The sequence below is a fragment of the Panthera tigris genome, chromosome A1 (assembly GCF_018350195.1).
Source record: "Panthera tigris isolate Pti1 chromosome A1, P.tigris_Pti1_mat1.1, whole genome shotgun sequence".
Taxonomy (NCBI): Eukaryota; Metazoa; Chordata; class Mammalia; order Carnivora; family Felidae; genus Panthera; species Panthera tigris.
Window position 1 is genome coordinate 91,576,615 of NC_056660.1, and position 27,628 is coordinate 91,604,242.

Genomic DNA, 27,628 nt, shown 5'->3' on the forward strand with positions numbered 1-27,628 from the left:
CTTCAACAAATGGTGTTGGGAAACTGAATATCCACAGGCAAAAGAATGAAGCACCAGGGCCCTTACCTCACACCATAGATAAAAATTAACTCAAAAGGTTAAAAAGGCAACAAAAGCAAAGATAGACAAACTGAGCTACATCAAACTTAAAAACTCCAGCCCAGCAGAGGGAAAAATCAACAGCACAAAGGCAACTTGCAGAATGGGAGATGATGTTTGCATACCACGTGCCTGATAAGGGGTTAATATCCAGAAGATGGGAACTCCTGCCACTCAACAATGACCACAAAAATCCAACTAAAAAATGAGCAAAGGGCGGGCGCCTGGGTGGCTCAGTCAGTTGAGTGTCTGACTTCGGCTCAGGTCATGATCTCACAGTTCTTGGGTTCAAGCCCCGCGTAGGGCTCTGTGCTGGCAGCTCAGAGCCTGGAGCCTGCTTTGGATTCTGTGTGTGTCTCTCTCTCTTCCCCTCTCACTCTCTGTCTCTCTCTTTCTTAAAAAAAAAAAAATAAACAAACATTAAAAAAAATTAAAACAAAATGGGTAAAGGGCTTGCTTGAATAGACATTTCTCCAAAGAAGACATACACATACAAATAGCCAACAGGTATATGAAGAGATGCTCGACATCACTAATTATTAAGGAAATGCAAATTAAAACCACAATGAGATATCACATCATACTCATTAGAGTGGCCACTACCAAAAAGCAAAACAAAACAAGACAAAACAAAATAACAAGGGTCAGCGAGCCCGTAGAGAAATTGAAGCCTTTGTGCACTGTTGGTGGGAACATAAAATGGTATTGTCAGCATAGAAGACAGGATGGAGGTGCCTCAAAAAATTAAAAATGGAATTACTGTATGACCCAGCAACTCTGCTTGCAAGTATATAGCCAAAAGCATTGACACCCGGATCTTGAAGAGATGGTTGCACACGCATGTTCATTGCAGTGCTGTTCACAATGGTCAAGAGGTAGAAGCAACCCAAGTGTCCATCACCAGATGAGGTGAATGGATCAAGAAAATGTGGTGTATGGGGGTGCCCAGGGGGCTCAGTCGGTTAAGTGTCCGATTCTTTTTTCTTTTTTTTAAAGCATCCGATTCTTGATTTCGTCTCACAGTTCGTGAGTTTGAGCCCCACTTTGGGCTCTGTGATGATAGTGCACAGCCTGCTTGAGATTCTCTCTCCTTCTCTCTCTGTTCCTCCTCTACTTGTGCTTTCTCTCTCTCTCTCTTATTCAAAATTAATAAATAAAACTTTAAAAAGCGGTGTATGCTTACAGTGGAATATTTATTCACCTTAAAAAAAAAAAAGAAAGAAATTGTCACCTGCTACCACATGGATGAACTCTGAGGACATTACATTAAGTAAAACAAGCCAGTCACAAAAAGACAAATACTGTATGATTGCATTCTATGAGACACCTAGAACAAGCAAACTCTTAGAAACAACGCAGAATTTGCCCGGGGCTGGAGAATAGGGAAAGGGGAGTTGTTCCATAGATAGAGTTTCAAATCCTGCAAGATGACAAAGTCCTAGAGCTCCATTGCACTATGTGTGTGTTGTTAACACTTCTCTACTGGACACTTAAAAATGGCTAAGATGGTACATTTTATGTTGTGTCTTTGAACACGATGAAAATTTGTTTGAATGGCAAACTCAAGAGTGCAAGAAATAGCACATTTCTCATCTTTAATAAGTTATGCTTAACCATGCTGACTTCAAACACCCATCCATGAGACTGGCAAGAAATCCATCCTCGGGGCGCCTTGGCGGCTCAGTCGGTTAAGTGCCCGACTTCGGCTCAAGTCATGATCTTGTGGTTCATGGGTTTGAGCCCCCAACGGGCTCTGTACTGATAGCTCAGAGCCCGGAGCCTGCTTTGGATTCTGTGTCTCCCTCTCTCTCTGCCCTTCCCCCACTCATGCCCTATCTCTCTGTCTCTCAAAAATAAATAAACATTAAAAAAAAAAAAAAAGCAGGGCGCCTGGGTGCCTCAGTCGGTTAAGCGACCCACTTTGGCTCAGGTCATTATCTCGTGGTTCATGGGTTCGAGCCCTGCAATGGGCTCTGTACTGATAGCTCAGAGCCCAGAGCCTGCTTCAGATTCTGTGTCTCCCTGTCTCTCTTCCCCTCCCCCACTTGCACTCTCTCTGTCAAAAATAAATAAACATTAAAAAAAAAAAAAAGAAATAAAGAAATCCATCCTCACCCACCCCCAGGCCTGCAAAGGTTTTAGAGTCAACATAGCACTGAGGGGCATCTTCCACATCCAGCGGAGTCTCTCTCTTCTCTCTCTCTTTTCCGTAAAGATGCTCCCTCCTCTTCATCCAGGACTGTGCCTCAACAAAAGTCTAGAAGTGCCACTGACCTGGGGCTGCTTCTGCTTTTATGCCCAGTCCCGATCCCTGGGCCAGGGTGCCCCATGACTGCACGCTTGACAACAGGAGAAAGGAAGGAAAGTTCATACACATGAATTTCTTAGTAAACCATCCTGCCTCAGACCTGATTTGTGGCCAGCCTCAGTCTCTCCTCTGTGGTTGTGCTGAGGGATTTTGGAGGGAGTTCAAGGTCGACTTTTATAGGAAGGGGCAGTTCCTTGTAATACAGGCATAGCCTGTGGATCTGCGGATCTACCCTATCCATGTCCCACCAGGCCGCCATGCAGTGGGTGGGCACCGTGGAAGGAGAAGTATCACATGCCATCTCAAATGGAAGTCTAGTACACATGACTTCACTTCTGCATACCTTTTCCCCCAGCACCTGAGAAAACGGACCCCTGACCTGGGGCAGAGGGGCTGGCTGGTCAGCATTCCCCTCCTTCAGCGTTGTGGTTGCTGAGTGGGGGGGACCCACGTGGGCAGAGCAGGGAGAAGGCGGAGGCCAGGGTGGTCTGAGTCACAAATTCAGAAAGGCTTAAAAACCTGTAGATGGAGGGGGTGCCTGGGTGGCTCAGCTGGTTGAGCATCCGACTCTTGGTTCAGGCTCAGGTCATGATCTCGTGGTTTGTGAATTCGAGCCCCTCACTGGGCTCCTCGCTGAAGGTTGGGGGCCTGCTTGGGATTCTCTCTCTCCCTCTCTTATCTCCCCCTCCCCAGCTCATGCTCTGTCTCTCAAAATAAATGAATAAATAAATAAACTTAAAAAAAAAAAAAACTATAGATGGAGGACATTGCACATTGGTGTGGCCATTACCTGCGATCAATTAGGAGAAATTCATGAGCAGCTCCCCCGGGTCCGTGGGGGAGGGAGGTGCCGAAGGCTCTAGCCAGTGAAGTAAGAACAGTGAGTCAGTGGACAGGACGGCGCCTGATGTTACCAAGTTTCGGCATTTGGAAGCCATGATAGTGTCTCTATGGGATGTGTTGTCTCCGATGTTTTATGTTAGGGAATATTAAAAAGCACTTGTCAGGCCTTTGGCAAGGGGACTCTCAGTTCCGGCTTTATTCTTCTCCTAGACCAGGTTTCTCAGCTCCAGACTCTTCTGCCTCCTGAGTCTCTGGGTAGTCAGTCTCTTCAGGTGGGGAATGACTTGTGAGAGACTAAGTGAACCATGGATGTGAGGGCGGTGGGCAGGCCCGGGGACGCCAGGGCGGGGGGGAGGCGGGGGTTGCTGCGCCCAAGCCCACTGGCTTCCTTTCTCAACCAGTCTGTCCTTATTTTCCTGTCTAGGACCCCCCGGACGGCGCGGCAAGGCTGGAAGAAGAGGCGACCCTGGTGAGTCCCCACGTTTGCTTAGTTTCCAAACCCGGGCCTGGAAGTCTGCCCTCATCGAGACCTGGGACCTGGCTGGAGGTGCCAGTCCCTGCACGCCCCCCCCACCCCCATAACACAGGACGCGTGGCCCTGGGGCCAGGTCTTCCTCTGCCTTCCAACTGGCCACTGTCCCCAGAGCCACAGTGTCAGGTACCTCCTTTCTTGGCTTCTTGGCATCTGCAATGCCAGTGACAGTCCCTCTGTGCCCTTGGCCATCCCCTGAATGTCATGATCAGCCTCTGAAACACTCTCTTTCCTTTGTGGGGGCCACTGATAGTTCCACCAGACCCCTGTCTCTCCACGCAATGCGACAGCCCTCCTGTGAGTGTCCCCTGCCCTCCCGAGGCCTGACAGAGTGCCAAGAGGGGCGTCCTCCACCTTCCTGCCACACGCTTCTGCCACCTTCATTTCACCCAAAATGTACTCACCCTGCACACCCCCATGGCAGTGAAGCTTCTAGAAGCTTCCCCACACCCTGTCCCCACCCAGCTCCCCACCTCCCCTTCCATCATCCAAGGTCTCTTGGTGAGCTCTGGCCTGCCTTTTCTCCCTCATCTCCCACCCTCCCTCTCTGCCTGTTCTCTGGGACCCTTACTTCTCAAACCAGCCTGCCAGAGACGCTCTTCTGTCCTTTCTGACACCCCTGTGGCTCCAGCTCTCTTGTGACGCTGATGACGCCTCCACCCAAGTCGTCTCCAGCCCGGAGGTTGGACTTTGCCCCAATGAACCCAGCAACCCCCACCTGCTCTCCTCTGGCTCCCTGTCATCATCATCGTCATGGGGAGACTCCAGCCACCAGTTCCCTGTGCAGACTCCAGGACAGCATCCCTGACCTCCCTCCCTTTCCCCATCCCCCATGCCAAGTCCCTGTCAATCTTCCCCCTCTACCTGGGCTCTTGGGCCAAGTTCATTACTCTTTGCCCTTAAAGCTAGTTCAGGCATCTCCTCCAAAAAGCCTTCTCTAACCCCGCTGGCTGTGGGCTCTACCCACCCCCCAACCCCCACCTGAGTCTTCAGCACCCAGTCCGGAGCCTGGCACACAGCAGGCTTCAGAACGAACATGCACAGAGTGAATGAGCACATGCTTAGCCTCTAAGCAACTTCACCAGGAGAGTGTGCTGGTGATGCCAGAGGGACCCACCACCAAGCAGATTGCACCCCAGGGGGAAATGGGGAAGTTCTCTCCTTGAATCAGACTCTTCTCCCTGGCGCTGGGCGTGGGCTTCCCGCCTCTCCTACTGCTGCCTGCTTGCCTTATCTAATTCCTTACCGAAAGGACTTCCAGATAAACTCCCCAGAGTTCATTACTAGGAAATGCCCTTCACGGTTCTCTGCTTGCTTTGACTTCCAGAGCTGAAGGCTGCTTTGTGTTAGAGTGCCACGACTTTTCTTTACTATTTTTTTCTTCACTGGTTTTGTGTGTAATCACTCCCCCAACACACACACACACACACACACACACACACCACCGGCTCTCCAAAAACACACTTCACCACTCAGTCCTCCTTTCTACCATCTAAAAGGTTTCGTTGCATTTTATTGTAGGCTTCTGATGCCCTTTAATACATAGTGACTTTTTTGAGAACGAAGTATATTACTCCAAAAATCCATTCGAATTATGACTTGGGTTTAACACAGTCTAAAAGTCAAAGAAAGACCAGGATTTACTTGGCCTCTGTGCCGGGTCCTTTCAAGTCCTTCATCTCGTGTGACCCTCACAGAACGCTGCAAAAGATAAGAATATGTTATCATCCCCATTTTGTAGATAAGGAAACTGAGGCTCCAAGGGGAGAAGTGTCTTGTCTAAGGTCAGCTGCTGGGCAAGGGAGGGGCAACACCCCCTCCCTTCCCTGCCTTTTCCCATGACGGGTCCTGATCCCCTGCCTGTCAGGGAATGGTGTGAGTGGCACAGAGCAGATGTCCCTCTTGGATTAGCTTGGGCTGGACCTCCTGTTTATTTCCAGATAGTTTCACGCACATGCACATCCTGGCTGTGGCGCCTTCCCTTGTACAAACCAGGCCTTTTCCTGTGTCCCAGGGAGAAAGGCTCTTTTTGTCTGGTGGGCCAGTATTCTGGCCGAGATGCCTTCCTGCTGCTGCTGTGGCCACAAACCTGCAGACAGAGCTGACCCTGCCTGTGGGAGCCTTTGCCTGGAAAATGCCTTCAGGGCCCTGCCGTGTTTATGCATTTCCGTCGTGATGGAATGGATTTCTCATCTCCCCCATTTCTCAGCACTGCTCTTGCACTCTGGGGAACTAGGGACCTTGGGCAGGATCCTTTTTCTGTCCAGACCCTCCTTTCCCCAAAATCATCCACTCTCCCCGGCTTCCGCATCCCCAGATTCCTCCCCCGGTCCCAGCACTTCTGTACCTGGTTGTGGTGGTCTGTTTTGCACACCTGTCCTTCTCCACCAAAGCATGGGCTCTTCAGAGCAAGGATTGAATCCCTAGGCACTCAGGAGATGTCAATAAATGCTTGTTGACAGGAAGAAGGGAGGAAAGGGAGGAGGAAAAGAGAAAGAGAGATTCGTGGGCAAATGGAGAATAAAGGGTTAGGAAGCAGTAAGAGACAAGGACAAATCAATCTAATCGGTTTGGCTGATGCCTGTGCTAAACCTGTAGAGACAAATAAGTCTCAGAGTTCCAGAAGTTTCTGTGATTTAACAACTAGAACTTAAAAAAAAAAAAAAAAAAAGAACTGGGACTTTAACAGATAGCCACATACTGGCTCTGTTACAATCACACAGGTCTGCCTTGCCATGTCAGTATTAGGGTTTTTAATCTACCTTGACCCCAAGAAACCCTTTCTAAAAATTCAGTAAAAGAGGCATTTCTGGAATGGTAGAATAAGGACTTCTGAAAATCTGCAGCAAGAATACTAGGGGAAAAATGGACCTTTTCAGAGTTCTGGAAATTAAAATCTGGTAACAACCCAAGAAATGTTTATTCAAGACAAATATCTTGCTAAGAACAGGGAGGTTTTAGCATTTTAACTTGCCCATTTCCCAGCCCCATGGTAGCCTTAAAAACCATCAATCTCGGGGCGCCTGGGTGGCTCAGTCCCTAAGCGTCCGACTTTGGCTCAGGTCATGATCTCATGGTCCGTGAGTTCGAGCCCCGCGTCAGGCTCTGTGCTGACAGCTCAGAGCCTGGAGCATGCTTCAGATTCTGTGTCTCCCTTTCTCTCTGACCCTCCCCCGTTCATGCTCTCTCTCTGTCTCAAAAATAAATAAACATTAAAAAAAAAATTAAAAAAAAAAAAACCATCCATCTCACAACCATGGTACCTGTGAAAAGTAGCAGCCATGGAGGAAGCAAAACAATTTGAGGCTCCCCAAATGCTTATTCCCAAAGAATTGTCACCAGCTGTCAGCTTCCAGGAAAAGCCCATACATAGGACCTGTCTTTATTTGACCTTATGCCGAGCTCACTGGGAAAAGCTGTATCCCAGAGTGCTTGCCGAAAACACTCAGCAGCAATTGTTTAACATTGCAGCTGCCTAAGGTAGCAATACCAGTAGGAGCAAGCAAGAAACTGACACAAAAACTTGAATGAAAATCTAGGGGATGAGCCACTGAAAGGGGCTTTGAAAGGTTCCAGCATATTCTTGGGAATCCAGAAAGCAATTGCATGTGCAGGGCTGTGTACATGTCCACCAGAGACCTGAGAGAGCCCCAATCTCTCCCTTCTGGCTGACCTCGAGGCCCTGCTCAAGCAGGAAGTAAAGGCCAAGGGAGAGTTGTAACCTGGCGGTGTACTGAAGTTGTGCTCCAACACACACACAGAGCCCCTTGGCACAGAATGGAGGACCTGTTGGGTCAAGGCATTAAAGGAAACCTCTGTCCATGCTGACCGTGAAGCTAACCAAGACAGAATTCAGTAGCTGCACATGACAAAGAGCATACACTTTGGAGAATTGGTCCAGGAAAACCCCTCAACAAACAAAGAGCAACAACAAATCTTGGAAAGGAGGGTGGGGATCTAATTTCCAGAGTCACCACATCAGATTATTTTAAACGCCCAGTTTTTAACAGAAAATTATGAGACACACAAAGACACAAGAAAGTACAGCAATGAAAAAGGGGGAAATGCAGACAATGAAAACTGTCTCTGAGGAATCCCAGATGCTTACTAGACAAAGATTTTATGTGGACTATTATAAATTATGTTTGAAGAACTAAAGGGAACCAACTCTAAGGAATTAAAGGAAAGCAGAAGAATTATGTACCACCAAATGGAGAATATTAATAGATAAAAAGTATTAAAAAAAAGAACCAAATAGAAATTCTGAAGCTGTAAATTGCAATCACTGAAATGAAAAATTCACTGAAAAGGTTCAATAGTGGATTTGGGCTGGCAGAAGAAAGCATCAACAAACTTGAAGATAGGTCTGTTGAGATGATCCTGTCTAAGGAAGATTTAAAAATATGAAAAAAAAATGAACAGAGTCTCAGAGATCTGCGGGAAACTGTCAAGTGTGCTGATATACCCATAACAAAGGCCTGAGAAAGGGGAGAAGACAGAGAAAGAGGCAGAAGGAATATATGAGCAACTAGTGGCCCCAAACTTCCCAAATAGAAACAAAAATATCCATCTACACATCCAAGAAGCTTAACGAACTCCACACAGGATAAACTCAGAAGAGATCCACACTTAAGAATATCATAGCCACGCTGCCAAAAGGAAAAAATGAAGAGAGAATCTCGAATGACTCGTCACAGTAAAGGGATCCTGGATAAGGTTAATAGCTGATTTCTCCTTAGAAATAATGAAAAACATGACTCAAAAGTCAATACAGATGACATATTCAAAGTGGTGGGGAGAAAAAACTATTAACAGAGAAATCTATAGCAAAAGTATACTGCAAAAGTGAGAGAAATTAAGACGTGTCGCGGGGTGCCTGGGTGGCTCCATCCGTTGAGCGTCCAACTTCAGCTCAGGTCATGATTTCGCGGTCTGTGAGTTCGAGCCCCACGTCGGGCTCTGTGCTGACAGCTCGGAGCTGGGAGCCTGCTTCAGATTCTGTGTCTCCCTCTCTCTCTGCCCCTCCCCCGCTCATGCACTCTCGCTCTCTCTCTCTCCCTCTCTCTGTCAAAAATAAATTTAAAAAAAAAAACATTAAAAATTTAAAAAAAAAAGACAGCCTAGATAAACAAAAAATGGAGAGAATTGATTTCTATCAGCCTGACTTACACGCAATAAAGGAATTCCTTCAATCTGAAATAAAAGGACATTAGACAGCAATTGAATCCACATATAGAAATAAAGAGCTTTAGTGAGTTAGTTACATAGGTGAATATGAGAGACAGTATAAATGAATTTTTATTTGTAACTCTTTTCTCTCTTCTGATTTAAAAGCCAGTTGCATGAAGCAATAATGATAAAACTGCTGATAGGCTTATGACACGTGAAATGGTAATTTCATAAAAGTACACTAAAAGTACAAAGAAGGAGATAACAAACACAGCTTTATTGGAGCAAAGTATTTGTGTACAGTTGAAAGTGAATTATTACTCATGTAAACCAGATTATTTATTAAGATGGTATTTATAAACTCCAGGGAAACCACTAAGAAAATTATTCCAAAAATATGGCAAGGGAAACAAGGGAATTAAAATGGTACACTTATAAAATATCTGTTTTTTAAAAAAAGAAGCAGTAATGGAGTAATAGAGGGACAACAAAGACATAAAATATAGAGAAATTAAATAAGAAATTAGCACACATAAATCCTGTCTCCTGAGCAATTACATTAAATGGAAATGGATTTTTAAAACCCCAAATACCCCAAGAAATCTGAGAAAGAAGAACAAAGCCAGAGGCATCACATGTCCTGATTTCAAACTATATTATAAAACTATAGAAATCAAAACAGTATGGTGCTGGTATAAAAATAGACACCTTTAAGCATGTAGACTAATGAATCAGAATCAAGAGTCCAGACGTAAACCCACCAACAGAACGCAAAAGTTCCAATTTTTCCACATCCTTACTAACACTTGTTCTTTTCTGATTTTAGTTTGGTTATTTTTAGAGACAGAGAGAGCACGTGCATGTGCAGGCAGGGGAGGGGCAGAGAGAGGGAAAGAGAGAATCCCACACTGTCAGTGGAGAGCCGGACATGGAGCTTGATCCCACAAACTGTGAGATCATGACCTGAGCCAAAATCAAGAGTTGGACCCCCAACTGACTGAGCCACTATTTTTTTTTTATAGTAGCCATTTTATCTAATGGATGTAAGGCGATGTCTCATTGTGGTCTCGATTTGCGTTGCCTTAATGATTATGATGTTGAGTGTCTTTTGGTTCACACTATTTATTTATTTATTTATTTATTTATTTATTTATTTATATAAAGAATCCACAGAAAAATTATAAAAGCTGATAAACATGGTCAGCAAGGTTGCATAATACAAGATCAATATTTTAAAGCTCAATTGTATTTCTACACACTAGCAATAAAGAATGTTTAAATGAAACTAAGAAAACAATTTCCATTTACAAAAGCATGAAAAAGAATAAAATACTCAGTAATGAATTTAATAAAATAAGTATAAGCTTGTACACTGAAAACTATAAAATATTGTTGAAAGAAATTTAAAAAGACCTGAATAAATGGTAGGACATCCCATATTCATGGATTGGAAGATAATAGAATGTTAATATGGCAATACTCCACAAATTAATCTACAGTTTCAATGCAATCCCTATCAAAATCCCAGTTGATTTTTTTTTTAGAAATTAACTAACTGATCCTCAAATTCATATGGAAATGCAAAGCATCCAGAATAGCCAAAACACCTTGAAAAGGTAAAACAAAAGTAAAGGCTTCACACTTCCCAATTCTAAAACTTAACACAAAGCTTCAGTATCAAGGTAGTGTGGTGTAGACATAAGATACATAGGTCAACAGAATAGAATTGAGATTCCAGAAGTAAATCCTTACATTTACCATCACTATTTTTTACAAGAATGTGAAACAATTCAATGGTACTCGGGCAACTAAATGCACAAGAATAAAGCTGGATTTCTTCCTCACAGCATATAAAAATTAACTCAAAACGTGTCATAGACCTACATGTAAGAGGGAAAAGTATAAATCCTTAGAAGAAAATATAGCGGTTAATGGGGCGCCTGGGTGGCTCAGTCAGTTAAGCACCCAACTCTTGGTTTAGGCCCAGGTCATGATCTCAGAGTTCGTGAGATTGAGCCCTGCATGGGGTTCTGCACTGACAGTGCAGAGCCCACTTGGGATTCTCTCTCTCTCTCTCTCTCTCTCTCTCTCTGTCTCTCTCTCTCTCAAAATGAATAAATAAACTTTAAAATAAAAAAAGAGGGGTGCCTGGGTGGCTCAGTTGCTTAAGCGTCCAACTTCAGCTCAGGTCACGATCTCACCGTTCATGTGTTTGAGCCCTGCGTCTGGCTCTGTGCTGACAGCTCAGAGCCTGAAGCCTGTTTCAGATTCTGTGTCTCCCTCTCTCTCTGCCCCTCCCCAGCTCGCATTCTGTCTTCTCTGTCTCTCTGTCTCTCAAAAATAAACAAACACTAAAAGAATTAAAAAAGAATACCGTAATCCTAGCCAGCATTGGGTTTTGGTGCCTCTTCTGTGCCACTGCTGTCCCGGGCACTTTACACATGCACAGTGTGTCACTCAAGGCTTTGTAGCAGTCCAGAGAGGCAGAGATAGGGAGCATTCCTTGCCTCAGGGAGAACAGGCATGTGCTCCAGATCTAGAGTTCCTCAGGGCTGGGATTCTAAAGCCTCTGTACTCCCTGATAGTACTAGCCTAATTAAATCCGGGCCGGAGACCTGAGCTAAGTGCCAACTCTTGGACTCGTTACCGGCTCCGGATTTGTCAACCTGCAAGCCTCATTTCATCTACCCACAAACTCGGTTTAAAAGCCCTTGGCCCACTCTGCTCCATCGGGGACAGCTCCAGAGAAGCGTGGCTGAAGACCGTTGTCTTCATGGTGGCCAAGCCTTCCAAGGCTTCGAAGCCTCTGCCCTGGAGCAGACTGAGTGGGGAGAGGCGGAGGGCCGGTTCAGAGCCAGGCCCGTTGGAAAGAGAAGGGAGCAAGCTGAGCGGGACTTAGGAGTCCAGGCGCAACACAGAGGAGCAGGTGTGGGCTGTCTGCAGGGACGATGGCCCCAGCAGCCTCAGGCACCAAGGCCACCCCCCACCCTCCAGTGTGTGGGCTGGACACCTGCCAGGCTATGGGAAATATTCTTCCCACTCTCCTTTTCCAGGAATATAACCTTCGGGAAACACTCGGGAAATGTTTATTCCCCAGAGGGACTAACAGCTCCAGGTTTGGAAAACCCTATTGGGCTACAAACATCAGTTCAGTTAAAGAGGCCACAGGATCAGTGAACCCTCTACCCTGCCCCATTTTATTTATTTCCCAAGTCATCTGGCTCTTAATTGCTCCCACATTCCTGATGGCAAAGCCAACAGATCCAGGCGATGCCTGGAACACATGTTTGCAAGCTGCACGCAGAGTGGGACCGGGGCACTGGGTGGGGCGACGCGGTTGGATGGAGGCCCTGCAGCCAGCTTCGCTTTCTGAGCAGGGACCCCTGGACGGCCTGAGCCAACCCCTCCGCCCTATCCATCACTCCACGACTCCAGGGGCTGCGGCCAGCATGGCCCAACCCTGTGCTGTGAAGTCAGGTGCCACGGACTTGGAAGTGGTGATGACCTGCAGGCAGGTGGGGTCCCAGCTCTTGGGGAGCTGCCTTGCTGGCGGGGCCCACAGACAATAATCGGCACCCAAAGAAATGGATTTAATAATTAAGGATCATGATAAGTGCTTAGGCGGGAAATACCAGAGAGCCGTCATGGATACCAGTGAGGGCAAAGGATGAGATGTCTTCTGGTTTCATGATCATGCAAGGCTGATGAAGCCACGGCCTGGGGATGTGGTGGATGTGAATGTCCTGAGGCCAAGGGCACGGGTGTTGATGAGAGCTGTGCGGGGGAATTTTTGTCTTTTTTTTTTTTGTAATGTTTATTTATTTTGAGAGAGAGACAGCATGACCAGGGGAGGGGCACAGAGAGAGGGAGAGAGAATCCCAAGCAGGTCCACACTGCCCGCACAGAGCCAGACGTGGGGCTCGAACTCGCAAACCGTGAGATCATGACCTGAGCCAAAATCAAGAGTCAGACGCTTAACTGACTGAGCCACCTAGACTCCCCTATACAGGGGCGTTTTGATGTCACTCCATGTGCATGGGAAACCCTGGAAGCGTTGGGCATTTTTAAGAGGCCCCCACTCATTGGCAGGTTGCAGTGCCCAGAAGAGGCCAGTTCAGAGGCTTGTGGGGGTAGTGCCGATGTGAAGCAATGGTGGCCTGTGATGCGGTGCCAGTAGGGCCCAAGAGAGGTGGCGGCTGGTTTGTTTCAGAGACTCACAGGTGGGCTACATGTGACCTGTCCACCAGTGATAAGCTCCTTCTCTGGAATGCCACCACCCCCACTCTGGCCACCCCTCTGCAGACCTGGATGGTGTCCTGGGCTTGGGGTCCCACAAGGCTGCTTCTAACCTGGGCTGTGCCCTCACCACCGTGGTGACCTCAGACGAGCCACGCACCCGCCCGGGGACCTCGGGGAACGCTCAGTCAACATCAGAGCTCTGTCTGCCAAAGCAGTTTCCCTCCGCCCCCTTTGTTAGGCTCAGAGTCAGACAGCCTGGCTTCTGCCCAGATCAACGGCAGCCTTTCCGAGCCTGTTTTCTCATGGTAACACGTGCCCAGTGAGGAGGCAGCAGGGATTAAATGAGACGGCTGAGGAAAACAGCATAGCTCCCAACACTCATGAGGACTCGTGAGTGAGTGATGGTTATGCTAACAGTGCCTTCTCCTGGGCTATACCTCCAGCCAGACCCGGGGTGCATACTCAGAACCTCCAGGCTCTCAGAATGATAATCCCAATCTAAGCTATTTTAGAGGGAGTTTAGAGGTGAGTGTGAGAAACGGCAGCCAAAGCTGGAAGATCAGACAAAAAAACACAGACCTAGGGGCGCCCAGGTGGCTCAGTCGGTTCAGCACCTGACTTCGGCTCAAGTCACAATCTCACCGTTCGTGAGTTCAAGCCCCACGTCAGACTCTGCGCTAACAGCTCAGAGCCTGGAGCCTGCTTTGGATTCTGTGTCTCCCTCTCTCTCTCTGCCCCTCCCATTTGTGCACTCGCGCTCTCTCTTTCTCTCTCTCTCTCTCTCAAAAGTAAATAAACATTTAAAAATAAATAAATAAAGTAGCTTTCTTTAAAAAAAAGCACAGACCAGGGGAGCCTGAGTGGCTCAGTCAGTTAAGTGTCCAGCTTCAGCTCAGGTCATGATCTCACAGTTGATGGGTTCAAGCCCCGCATAGGGCTCTGTGCTGACAGCTCAGAGCCTGGAGCCTGCTTCAGATTCTGTGTCTCCCTCTCTTTCTGCCCCTCCCCTGCTCATGCTATGTCTCTCAAAAATAAATAAATATTTAAAAAAAAATTTTTTTTTTAACACAGACCTTACTCCAGCCATTTTCAGTTAAAGTTTATGGCCATTGCTGACTTGGTAAGCCACACACAAGTATCCAGTGATGTGAAAGAGCTCCATGCTGAAAAGTTAGTCTCTCCCCACCACTTCTGTTCTCCTGCCGTTTGGTTCCCCTACTCGGAGGCAACCTGGTGACCACTGTCTTCAGTCTTATGGTCATGGAAGGCTGATAAAGCCGGGGCCGTGGTGGACGTGAATATCCTGAGGCCAAGGGCACAGGCATTAATGAGGTGCGGGCCATGCAGGAGAGCTGTGGGGGGGGATTTTTGTCTTTTTTCTTTTTTTTTGTAATGTTTGTTTATTTTGAGAGGGAGAGAAAGAGAGAGCACAAGCAGAGGAGGGGCAGAGAGAGAGGGAGAGAGAATCCCAAGCAGGCTCTACTTTCTGTGTCCACACCAGAGATGTACCATGTTTATACAAACAAAAGCCTACCAGGTTTTCTTCTTAGCACAATGGCTGCATAGTAATATACTGTTCCATACCTTTTTAAAGAGGTAACAATATGGGGCGCCTGGGTAGCTCAGTCGGTTGAGTATCCAACTCTTGATTTCGGCTCAGGTCATGATCCCAGGGTCACGGGATTGAGCCCCTTGTCAGGCTCCATGCTGAGTGTGGAGCCTGCTTAAGATTCTTTGTCCCTCTGCCCCTCTCCCCTGCTCATGTGCACTCTTTCTCTCTAAAATAAAAATAAAAAATGAAAAAGAGGAGGGAGCACCTTGTGGCTCAGTCAGTTAAGCGTCCAACTTCGGCTCAGGTTATGATCTCGAGATTCATGAATTCAAGAACCACGTTGGGCTGTGGGCTGACAGCTCAGAGCGTGGAGCCTGCTTCAGATTCTGTGTCTCCCTCTCTCCCTCTGCCCCTCCTCTGCTCATACTCTGTCTCTCAAAAATAAATAAACGTTTAAAAAATTTAATAAATTAAAAATTTTTAATAAAAATAAAAATGTAACAATATGCCTTGGAGATCATTCCCCATTAGAGCATATAGAATCACATTAGTCTTTTCACAGCTGCATAATAGTTCATTTAAAGTTGCTCTGTACCATCCTTTTTTTTTTTTTTTTAATTTACATCCAAATTAGTTAGCATATAGTGCAACAATGATTTCAGGAGTAGATTCCTTAATGTCCCTTACCCATTTAGCCCATCCCTCCTCCCACAACCCCTCCAATAACCCTCTGTTTGTTCTCCATATTTAAGAGTCTCTTATGTTTTGTCCCCCTCCCTGTTTTTATATTATTTTTGCTTCCCTTCCCTTATGTTCATCTGTTCTGTGTCTTAAAGTCCTCATATGAGTGAAGTCATATGATATTTGTCTTTCTCTGGCTAATTTCACTTAGCATAACACCCTCTAGTTCCATCTACATAGTTGCAAATGGCAAGATCTCATTCTTTTTGATTGCTGAGTAATACTCCATTGTGTGTGTATATATATATATATATATATATATATATATATATATATATATACACCACATCTTTCTTTACCCATTCATTCATCGATGGGCATTTGGGCTCTTTCCATACTTTGGCTATTGTTGATAGTACTGCTATAAACATTGGGGTGCATGTGCCCCTTCGAAACAGCACACCTGTATCCCTTGGATAAATAGCTAGTAGGCAATTGCTGGGTCATAGGGTAGTTCTATTTTTAGTTTTTTGAGGAACCTCCATGCTGTTTTCCAGAGTTGCTGCACCAGCTTGCATTCCAACCAGCAATGCAAAAGAGATCCTCTTTCTCCGCATCCTCACCAACATCTGTTGTTGCCTGAGTTGTTAATGTGAGCCATTCTGACAGGTGTGAGGTGGTATGTCATTGAACTTTTCATTTGTATTTCCCTGATGATGAGTGATGTTGAACATTTTTTCATGTGTCTATTAGCCATCTGGATGTCTTCTTTGGAGAAGTGTCTAGTCATGTCTTTTGCCCATTTCTTCACTGGATTAGTTGTTTTTGGGTGTTGAGTTTGATAAGTTCTTTATAGATTTTGGATACTAACCCTTTATCTGATATGTCATTTGCAAATATCTTCTCCCATTCTGTTGGTTGCCTTTTAGTTTTGCTGATTGTTTCCTTCGCTTTGCAGAAGCTTTTTATTTTGATGAGATTCTAGTAGTTCATTTTTACTTTTGTTTCCGTTGCCTCCGGAGACGTGTTGAGTAAGAAGTTGCTGCGGCCAAGGTGAGAGAGGTTTTTGCCTGCTTTCTCCTCGAGGATTTTGATGGCTTCCTGTCTTACATTGAGGTCTTTTATCCATTTTGAGTTTATTTTTGTGTTTGGTGTAAGAAAGTGGTCCAGGTTCATTCTTCTGCATGTCACTGTCCAGTTTTCCCAGCACCACTTGCTGAAAACACTGTCTTTATTCCATTGGATACTCTTTCCTGCTTTGTCAAAGATTAGTTGGCCATACATTTGTGGGTCCATTTCTGGGTTCTCCATTCTGTTCCATTGATCTGAGTGTCTGTTCTTGTGTCAGTACCATTATGTCTTGATGATTACAGCTTTGTATTATAGCTTGAAGTCCGGGATTGTGATGCCTTCTGCTTTGGTTTTCTTTTTCAAGATTGCTTTGGCTATCCAGGGTCTTTTCTAGTTCCATACAAATGTTAGGATTATTTGTTCTAACTGTAAAGAATGCTGGTGTTATTTTGATAGGGATTGCATTGAATATGTAGATTGCTTTGGGTAGTATCGACATTTTAACAGTATTCTTTCTATCCAGGAGCATGGAATCTTTTTCCATTTTTTTGTGCCTTCTTTAATTTCTTTCATAAACTTTCTATAGTTTGTAGTGTATAGATTTTTTCACCTCTTTGGTTAGATTTATTCCTAGGTATTTTATGGCTTGTACCATCCTTTCTTTACACAGTTTCATTGTGCTGTTTCTAATTATTGGCCATCACAAATAGTTCTGCTATGAATATTTTTATGTACCTGTCCTTTTACATATACGTTAATGCATCTACAGAATACATTCCTAGAAGGATCATTGCAGAAATCGACACATACATTTTATTTATTTATTTATTTATTTATTTATTTATTTATTTATTTATTTTAGAGAGAGAAAGAGTGCATGCACAAGCGGCAGGGAGAGAGAGAGAGAGAGAGAGAGAGAGAAAGAAAGAAAGAATCTTAAACAGGCTCCATTCTCAGCACAGAGCCCAACTCGGGGCTCAATTCCACAACTCCAGAATCATAACGCAAACCAAAATCAAGAGTCAGACGCTCAACTGACTGAGCCACCCAGGCATCCCCGCACATACATTTTGAGTCCTAATTAGCATTGCCAAATCAGACTCTGCTGGGATTATAGTTTTAACCTTCTTTACTTATATTATGAATGAAAATTTGCTTTTGTTTCATATATTTAGAAGCTATTTATGTTTTCTGTGAACTGTCCCCTCATATCTTTGACCATTTTTCTAATAAGTTGTTGATGTTTTTAGGGTTAATCGGTAGGAGCATTTTTGTGTCAAGGTATATCGGCCTTTGTGACATGAGTCAGAAATAGTTTTCCCCGTGGCTTTTGTTTTTGCTTCCAGTGCTTTGTGCCTTGTTAGACATTTTTTGTTTTTATATGGTTGACTCAGACTTTTATTTTATGGCTTCTGGATTATGAACTGTAGTTGGAAAAACCTTCCCCTCTCCACGGTTAGAAAGGAATTTTCCTCTAGGATTTTTAAAATTTTTTTTTAATCTTCATTTATTTTTGAGAGAGAGAGAGCGTGAGCAGGGGAGAGGCAGAGAGAGAGGGAGACACAGAATCCGAAGAAGGCTCCAGGCTCTGAGCTGTCAGCATAGAGCCCAACGTGGGGCTTGAACCTACAGACCCCAAGATCATGACTTGAGCTGAAGTTGGACACTTAACCGACTGAGCCACCCAGGCGCCCCTAGGATTTTTTTTTTAATTGAGGTATCATTGCCACACAGTGTTACATGAGTTTCAGGTGCACAACCCAGTGATTCAACTTCTCTATATATGTTATGCTGTGCTCATGACAAGTATAACTACCCTCTGTCACCATACAACAATATTACTGTGTCATTGACTATATTCCCTATGCTGTACTTTTCATCCCTGTGACTTAGTCATTCCATAACTGAAAGCCTGTATCTCTCACTCCCCTTCACCCATTTTTCCCACCCCCCTCTCACTTCTGGCAACCACCAGTTTGTTCTCTGTATTCGTGGGTCTGTTTTCCTCTAGGATTTTTATGATTTTTTTTTAACATGTAAGACTTTGATCCTTCTGGAATTTATCCTGACTCATGCTGAGGCACAGATCCAACTTCACTTTGTCCCAATAACCACCAGTCTGCCTAGCACCCCTCTAGTTAAACAATGCCTCTCTTCCCACGGGTTCAAGGGGACAGAGAGTAGCATAGCAGTGGTGTAGGATTGGGGCCTTTGTCCTAAGAACTGTGGGAAAATGAGGACTGGGGGATGGGAGTGCCATGATCAGATCTGCGTCTTGAAAACACCACCCTGGCCCCAGAGTGGAGACTGGGGTAGTGATATGTCTGCATATGTGAGGCCATCTCTGACCCCTGCACACCCCCCTCATTGTCAGTGGGTTTCAGCTCCTGTATCTGCAGCCCTCCCTCCATCACTACTTCTGGGTAAATTCCTAGGGAGCCCTGATGCAAACATAGAAGTCCCTCACACACCCAGGCCTCCTTCGGTGAGCTGGGACTCCAGCCGACCTCGCCCCCTCCCTCCCATGGTCTTGGCCAATGCCTCAGCATCACCGGTAAATGCAACGTCCATGATGCCCCAATTCACCCCAGCCCACTCCCTCATTCCCTGACCCCACATTCCTTCCATCTCACCCATCTCCCAACCCACAGATCCCACCACCTCGCCCCATTTGGCTCGAACCCCACATGTGCACTCCAGCACCTGTGCAGCAACCGTGGCTGGTGGGAAACACACGCAACCCTGTCCCCCACCCCCTGCCACGCTGGCCGGTTTGTATTTTAAATGCCAGACCACAGCTTAATGGTTGTGTGGCCCCCACACCTCCTCCACCAGCATCACTCATGGGTGATGGCCTCGTTTCCTACTTCACTGGCAGTGGGAACAGTCAGAGGCAACTGTGGAAAATTCCACCTCCCCCCATGGGCTGCACACCCAGCCACACCACACTAGGCCTCCCTGCTTGGTCTCATGGGCCAAAATGCAACCGTTTGGCCTCCTGGGGGTGGGGGGAGACAGTCCCTCATCTCTCCCAGAATCCCCCATTCTCCACCATGTTGGATCTTCCCCTCACTGCCGATGACTCCCATTAAAGCAGACATACTGTCCTGTGTCTCTCATCTTGAAGAAGTGGCCCTCTCTGGACCCCGTGTCTCCAAAGCACGTGCTCTGTGCCTTTGCTCCCCTTTGCCACTGAATTGCTTGAAAGCCTTCACTGCCCCCATTCCTCCCCTCCCTTCTCCCCAAACCATCTCCAGCCAGATGTGCACACCCATGACTCCCCCTGCCCCGGGCCCCTTGTGTGGCTAGAGCTAGCGGGCAGGTCTCAGTCTTCATTTTACTCATCTGTCCAAAGTGACAGGCACACACACAGTCCCTCCTCCTCGATGTACTCTCTCCACTCAGCTTCTAGAACCTTCTTCTCTTCTTTGCAACCTCTAACTGTTGGGTTGTACAAGGCTGAGCTCCCGATCCTTCCTGCCAAACCTGCTGGACCACAGTCTCCCCACTTCTGTGGTCGCTCAAGGGACATCTTGCTTGAGTCCTCTCTCCAGAGTCTTGAGAAATCATCTTGACTCTGCCTTCAGAATCGATCCAGAATCTAGCCACTTCCACCCCTTCCACTGCCACCACCAGCTGGGAACCACCATCACCCCTCCCTGGCATCACTGCAAGATCCTACCTTTGCCTCCCCACACAGTGTGATCCTTTTCACACCAGGATCACAAGGCAGGTCTCGTCCTGTGTCTGCACTGAGCCCTGAAGGGGCTCCCATATCAGAGAGAAGAGAAAGTCCTAGAAATGGCCAACAAGACCCCACCCAATCTACCCCTACCCACCACCTCCCTGAAGCCACCTCCCCCTCTGCTGTCACCTCTTTGGCCTCCTTGCTGTTCCTTAAACACACCAGGCGATGGGGTGCCTGGGTGGCTCAGTTGGTTAAGCATCTGACTTCAGCTCAGGTCATGATCTCGCGGTTTGTGAGTTCTAGCTTCATGTCGGGCTCTCTGCTGTCAGCACAGAGCCCACTTCAGATCTTCTGTCCCCCTCTCTCTCTACCCCTCCCCAGCTCTCTCTCTCTCTCTCTCTCTCTCTCTCAAAAGTAAAAAAAAAAAATTAAAAACACACACATATACACACACCAGGTGCCCTCCTGCATTGGGTGTTCCCTCTGGTAGGTACACATTTTCCCAGGAATCCACAGGAAGCCTTTGCTTAAATGTCTCCTCAGAAAGATGTCTACCCCAACCACCCTATTGAACACACCAGTCTGCACCCCAGCACTAACAGCTCCCCATTGCCCTGCCCCACTGCCTCTCTCTTTCCTTAGCACTTACCATTTTGTAGGTGATGAGCTTGTGTGTTATGCTTATGGTATCTCAGCTACCTCTCTGGCTAGAAGGTAAATTCCTTAGGGCAGGGATCTTTGTCATTGTCACTGCTGTGTCCCACTGCCCAGAACAGCAGTGGTCAGTGAATGTCTGTGGAATGAATGTGGATGTCCCAGTAGATCAGGGAGAGAGAGTGTGTCGAGGGGGACTCCTCGTTGTCTGGGTCTCTAACTAGGCAATAGGAAATGTCATCCACGGAAACTAGGAACCAGAAGAGGGGCGCTTTTGTGGGCAGAATATCATGAATATGTCTGTGCACCTTGGCCTGAGGAATCATGAGGACTGTTCAAGGGGAAATGACAAGCAGACAGCTCACAAAGGGAGTCTGGGCTTCTCAGACACAGTTGGGGCTAGAGTTGCCCACGTGGGACACTTCTGTCACTTCTGTCTAGTGTAGTCATGAGTGGGATGAGATTCCCAGGGAAGACAGGAGAGAAGGGACAGATGAGCTGAGAAGACTGAAGAGAAGAAAGCCTTGCCATGAGCTCAGCAGAGCCTCTGTGTGAGACTGGGAGAGACTGAGCCAGCTGAACAACCAAGGAAGCAGGAGGAACATGACCTTTTAGAAGCCAAAGGGAGAGAGTGCTTCCAGAAGGAGGGCAGGCTCAGCAGTGTGGAAGGAGGAAGAGAAATCCTTGGTAGCAGGTGGTTAGGGACTCAGTGAGAGCCATTTTGGTGGTGAGAGGGATGGAATCCATATCAGAGAGTCACACGGTGCGTAGAAGGCAGGGAAGGAGAGGCAGTGACAGGAGACCCCCTCTTCCCAGCAGTGAGGGGGAGGAGAGCCAGGCTGGAGCAGAGGAGGGCATGTGAGCACAGGAATTGGAGCCGTTCCAGAACTGCTGGAAAGCAGCTGCTGGAGAAAGTCGGTCTGATGATGCAACAGGGAGAGAAAGGCAGTGGTGGGTGCTGGGGCCCGGGAAGGTAGGGCCAGTCAGCTCCTCTGACATAACCTCAGGGGCACGGACAGGAGGTTGGGCACAGGTGCAAGTACATCCGTCCAGAGCATTTTCTTTCCCGGGGAAAACATGGCACGAGGTCCCTGGCAGAAGGTGAGAAGTCAGGTGTACAGATGTCCAGGTGGCCAACGCCCCGCCCCACCCTAGTCTGGACTTAGGGGCCACACAACCCCCCGTATACCATTCTTGGGTATTAGCACCATCACACATCAGTTTTTCAAGCCAAAAGCCTCTGTCTTGTCTCTCCTTTTTCTATGCCCTATGCACCCCCCCCACACACACACACCCTGCCATTAAACCGATGAGCAAGTCCTGTCGGTCCCCACTGACAAGTGTCTTCTGACTCACTTCTTTCCATCTCCACAGTCAGCACACGAGTCCAGGCCACCATCACCTACGTGGGGGCAACTTCCACTCTTGCCCCCTCCCACCACTGCTCCCTACAGGACCCATGAGTGCTCCTTGTCTCCCGCTACCAATCAGATCCCTGCCGAGCAAGTCCCTGAGCTCTGCCCCGCCCCCTCCTTCCCTTCTTTGTCACACAGCTCCTCCCCCTTCCTGTCTGAGATAATCTCTCACCTTCAGGACGCAGCCTAGCCTCCAGCCCTGAATCAGCCTGGCCTGGCTGGGGTACCTCATACGTGCTGGGAGCTTCCTGTGCTTCTCCCCGCATGATTGTTTTCTTAAGCATCTATCCTTCCAAGGAAAATTCTGTGAGTCCGAGATCCTGCCTCTTACTGTTACCAGTGTGTCCCATTACTCTCTCCCAGAGGGACCCGGCTCATGGATGGTGATCCATAAACACGCATGGGCCCACTGAGGGCCGAGTGTCACCTCCCTGTGCCGGCTTCGCTATCCAGACTGAGGTCCAGGGTCTGCAGGAAGCAGAGTAGTTGCTGGCACAGCCACAGCATGGCTTTAAGTGGGAAGTATGTAGGGTTCAGGAGTTGGGAGAGCTCCTTCTGGGATGAGTTCCACTCCTAACCAACTGTGTGGCCTTGGACAAGTCACTTCTTTCTCCCTGAGCCTCTATGCTATCTGTCAAGTGGGGATGTTTACTGCACCTCTCGCAAAGGTCAAATGCAGTGTGGTCTGCACACCATGAGGTGAAGACACCTGTGGGTTTCACGAACATTCTCCAGGAGCCCTCATCTGCTATAAGACTGGTCTCAGCGTGCTGCACTCAGCCTTTCTGGAGTCTTCTGGACTCAGCCCCTTCGGCTTCCCCAAGCACACCCAGACCCGGCGCCCCTAACCCCAGGGCTGAACCACGGGTACCCCCTGCATGTCCGCTCAGCCACACACATACGTGTAACCCTTTGGAGCGCTGTGTTCCCTCTGCCCCAAATGTTTTCTCCCCCCACACGTCTCTCCCCTTCAATAGAAATGAACTGACCCCAGGTGAGCACCAAAATTGGTTCTTCAAGCAGGAACAGGTCTGATTCCTACCTGGCTTGCCAAAACCCGACCCGGGTGGGCCCCCAGCAGCGGATCAACAGCAACCTTGTGAAATGTTTGCATGAACCAATGCATGCAGGATGTCATTGCCACCCACACGCCCAGCCCTGCCCCTGCGAGGGCAAAGGCGCCCCCTCTGCCCTGCCCCTTAGCTTTGGGACCTGTGAAGGCTTGCAAGGAGGGGTGGCCAGAAGCTGGCTGAGGGAGGAGCCGGCCTGGCCAAGGGGACCCTCTCTCCCTTTGACGCTGACTGGGGCTTCTCTGCTTGTGTTTTGCAGGTCCTCCTGTAAGTGTCCTGGATTATGCTCTCTGCTCCTGAAAGATAAGACATTTCATTCTCTTCTGTAGCTATTTCATGAAAATAAGTTTTTTAGTTAGATGTGTTGTGTCCTTTAAAAAAAAAGAAAACTTAGTCCCGGACAGGGGCCATATTTTTTTTATAATTTGTAGACAAATACAAGCACAGAATTCTGTGGGTTTGACTTGCCTTGTGAAGCATTCTGTGACCGTTTTGCCCTCCAAGAGAGCTGACACGATACTGACTGCTCCTCTCGGAGTCTCTGGCTCCACTTGGTGCACAGAAATGCAAGCACCATGCCCCTACTTTCTAAATGCTCCGCGGCATTTAATCCATTTAAATGTTTTTGTCTCACATGCTTTGGCACAAAGGGCTGCAGAGTCAGGCAGAGATGCCAGGAAGAATGGGGTCCATTTTCCTGACTTGCCACAATGTGTTTGACCCTCTGGATCCGGCAGCTGAACCCTGCCCAGCACCGCTGGCCAAGGAGGGTGTTGGGTCCGAGGAGGATGCGCGGGAGGGGGGCCGGCCGCCAGGGGGCAGCAACGAGAGCAGGGGTGGGTGGTGGTCAGCGCCCCGGAAATCCCTGTCCTCCTCCAAGACACGTGACTAGCGTGCCTTTGATTCATCTTGGTGGTTTTTCAGAGCCCAGTGAATCCTGACGAATCAATTCAAGGAGCACACTGAGCCAAAATGAACCTTCTAAAGGAATTCCTTTCGAATGATCAGTTTTATTTTTGACTTCCACTTACCATGATTCACGTCCCAATCGGCACCCTTCGGAATCTGGGCTTCTCCATGCATGTAGCAGCACCACGCTGAGCCAGAAAGCGAGCCAGCAAGAAATGTGTAGATTTATTGGCCACGAGCAGTTTCTCCCTGTTGAGTCATTCCTGGCTGTCACATGAGGCTAGCCTGTGTGAACTTGCTAAAGTGCGTAATGCAGAGGGCAGTGGACTGATTCTTTTTTCTTTTCTTTTTTTTTTTTTTTGACTTGGCTGTTAAACTATTAAATGTATTCAACAAATGCAGAAATCTCAAGCTGCAGCCTGAGATGGATGCTGATGTGTGGGACACAGGCCAGACAGTCAGTGCTCTGAGCCGGTAGGGGCATCCAGTAGCAATAAATGCCACTCCCCATCCTCCCATATCTGTGGCTTCTAAGGCTGTCTTCCTCCAGTCTACTCCCTCCCAGTGGCGACAGGCAGGAAGAGCCATTTCTGCCCTTTAGTCCCGATTTAGGGAGCATTTTCCATGGTGGTTGTGACACCACCCTTCAGAATCCCACATCCCCGTGTGGTCCTCACCATGTGCCCCTCCTGAATCGTGTGGGTGTGTGCCCTGGTGGCCCTTCCAGCCTGGCTCCAAGAGGCAGGAAATGGGTGCTCCATCTCCCAGACCCGCTGGAGCCCCGAGCGCGTCCCCCCCCCCCCCAGGAGTCATTACCAACCATCAGCCTTTGCTGCAAACCCCGCACAACGTGGGGGGATCGGGGGCCCTGATTGAGTTATAAGTGTTGCCATATGGTTTTCTGCTGAAAGTCTGATTATTAATGACGTATTAATTACCACAGGGGCAATCAGGACGAGATGGCTACCCGGTAATTTGCCATTTATTTTTTGCTCTTTGTGCCCTTTTCTCTCAAGCTGATCTTCTTCCTCTGAGCCTTTATTTAACTCTGTCTGCGCTCCTGCCCCCTCCCCCTCTTCTGCTTTCAGTGGCTGAGGTCTCTCTTTGGAGGGGATTAGCGTTAGCTCTGAGAAGGAAGGTGAGGGATGTGCAGACCCGCAGGGCTGGCCTGGTGGGAACTGTCCGCTGCTCCAGCCATCCTGCAGGCAAAGCAGAGAGGCTCAAGAAGGAGCCTCCTTGGCATCCTGGATCGCCCCCCAACGCTCTTGCTTCCCAGACCATCAGCCCTGCACCGAGGGTCCAGCCCTTGGCTGTGGAGTGCCCCTTCCCCCCCCCCCCCCGCCCCGTCTCCCTCCCCCTGGCTGGCTTGGCTGCCAGCCTCTTCCCAGTTGGCAGGGGGCTGTCCTTCCCAGCCCACCGAGTCTCGTCAGCACTCAGGAACGGGAGACTGCTTGATTCCAGTTTGGTCTTTGTGGTGTCATTGCCTTCTCAGATCTTTTGAATTAAACCTAGAAGTTGTCTTATACTTGCAGTCAACGTGCCCTGCCCAGGCTGGGTGAGTGCTGCATGAAAAGCAAAATTTGATGTAGCTGTGTGGTCGTCCAGTCCTGCTCAGAGAGGTTAAGGACCACAGCCATGGCATCCAGAAGTCCTGATGTATCAGAGCAGGGGGGTGACCTGGTGGAAGGAGAGCATGGCGGGACCATACGGTTGGGCGACAGAGTTGTTCTGTGCCTTCAGGTCAGGAAGGTGCATGGAGGAGAATGTTGGTTGATTCAGAGGCCTCAGTAATGACCAGATCTGGCCAGAGTCTGGATAGGCTGGTGATGGAAGTGGGGGGGGGGGGCTCCCCGGGGGGAGCTCCCCCAGTCCTGCAGGAACCACCTTCCCAGGAGGCTGTGGAGAGTAGTCCTAGCAGACCTGGGCTTATAGTGCCTCCTAGCTGGGCATCTCAAGGAGAGCGGGTAGTGGCTGGGTCAATGGGTTTTGTCCCTCTTCCCCCCTTATTGGCCCTCTGAGCACAGGGTGACTCCCTGACTCCCTTCTCCCTGGCATAAGAGAAGATTTTGGTTGATGCATTTTTCCAGGTAAAGGACAGGAGTTCCAGACCAGCCACCAGGTCCAGGTGGAGCCGGGGTTTGAATTCCATCTTTACCACTTGCTGATCTAAGTCTCCCTTTCCCTCCCTGTGAAGAGGGTGGTGAGGTTCAGGTGAAGTGAGGTCATGCCTGGAGCCTCCAGACACCAAAGGTGGACAGGTGACTGGGGCTGTTACAGGGCTGCCAGGGAATTAAGCCTGAGGGTTAGCGTGTGAGGAGGGACTTGGTACCCAGCCTGGGCCAGAGATGGGACTCTGTGAATTGGGGGAGGGGAAGCCAGGGGATGAGTGTGCTTGTAGTGTGTTAAGTTCTGAGCTTCCTGGGAAGAAAGTAGATTAGGGCCCAGCTATCCTTCCCCACTGCCTGGTCGGTCCAGGTGAAGGGTAAGGGGACCCTGTCAAAATCTCTGGTAACATACCCATGAGTGCACAGGGCCGGGGCGCCCCTTTTCCTGAGGTCACCTGATGGTGGTTTGAATGCACACCGCCCTTTCCATACAGATATGAACAACTTCCCTGGCTGGGCTGGCCCTGCCTGCTGCTGCATCCAGGGTAATCATGCTTTCAGCACCCGGAGCCAGCTCATTCCAGCTGTGTTCCTCCACACACCCTTGTTCTTTTTTTTTTTATTTTTTCAAGAGAAAGAGAGAATGCAGGGGAGGGGCAGAGAGAGAGGGAGTGAGAGAATCCCAAGCAGGCTCCACGATGTCAACACAGAGCCCAATGCAGGGCTCGAATTCATGAACCATGAGATCATGATCTGAGCTAAAATCAAGAGTCAGATGCTTAACCAACTGAGCCACCTAGGTGCCCCCAAGCAGCCTTGTTCTGGTGGTACCGTTTGGGCAGTCCCTTCCATGAGGCCCACAAGATAGAGGTGACACCCTGCCTCTCTTCTTCTGTAGGAGAGAAAGCACGCCCGTGCAGGCAGGAGGTGGGTGGGAGGGCCTCCTGTAGGCTCGAGGGGCCCCTGTGTTTTGGCCTGAAATTCAGATCTCTTGGCCTGTGGAGGGCCTGGCTCCCAGCCTGGGGTGTGCTTATGGAGGGTTCCACATGGTCATCCCAGAGGTTAGAGTGACTGCCACAGCTGGAGGGACCCGGGCCACCTAAGAGGCAATTTGTGTACTGAGTATCCACAAGCTTGAAGTCATTCAGACCCAACTCAGGATGCTGGCTCAGCCCTGTGGCCTCGGGCAGGTACTTGGCCTCTGAGCATCTGTGGAGATGATACGTACAGAGTTGGAATATTAAAATAGGGTAACGAATGCAGCGTCCATGCAACGTGGCATACGACAGACCC

General features: G+C 48.3%; 1 protein-coding gene across 1 annotated transcript in view; it reads left to right on the forward strand.

Moving 5' to 3' along the window:
- Positions 1-27,628, forward strand: part of COL23A1 (collagen type XXIII alpha 1 chain) — a 356,590-nt gene that overhangs the window by 285,180 nt on the left and 43,782 nt on the right. The window contains exons 3-5 of the mRNA XM_042982305.1: positions 3,675-3,719; positions 23,581-23,588; positions 25,174-25,200. Of these exons, the coding sequence (XP_042838239.1) occupies positions 3,675-3,719; positions 23,581-23,588; positions 25,174-25,200 (80 nt within the window). The remainder of the gene's footprint in view (positions 1-3,674; positions 3,720-23,580; positions 23,589-25,173; positions 25,201-27,628) is intronic.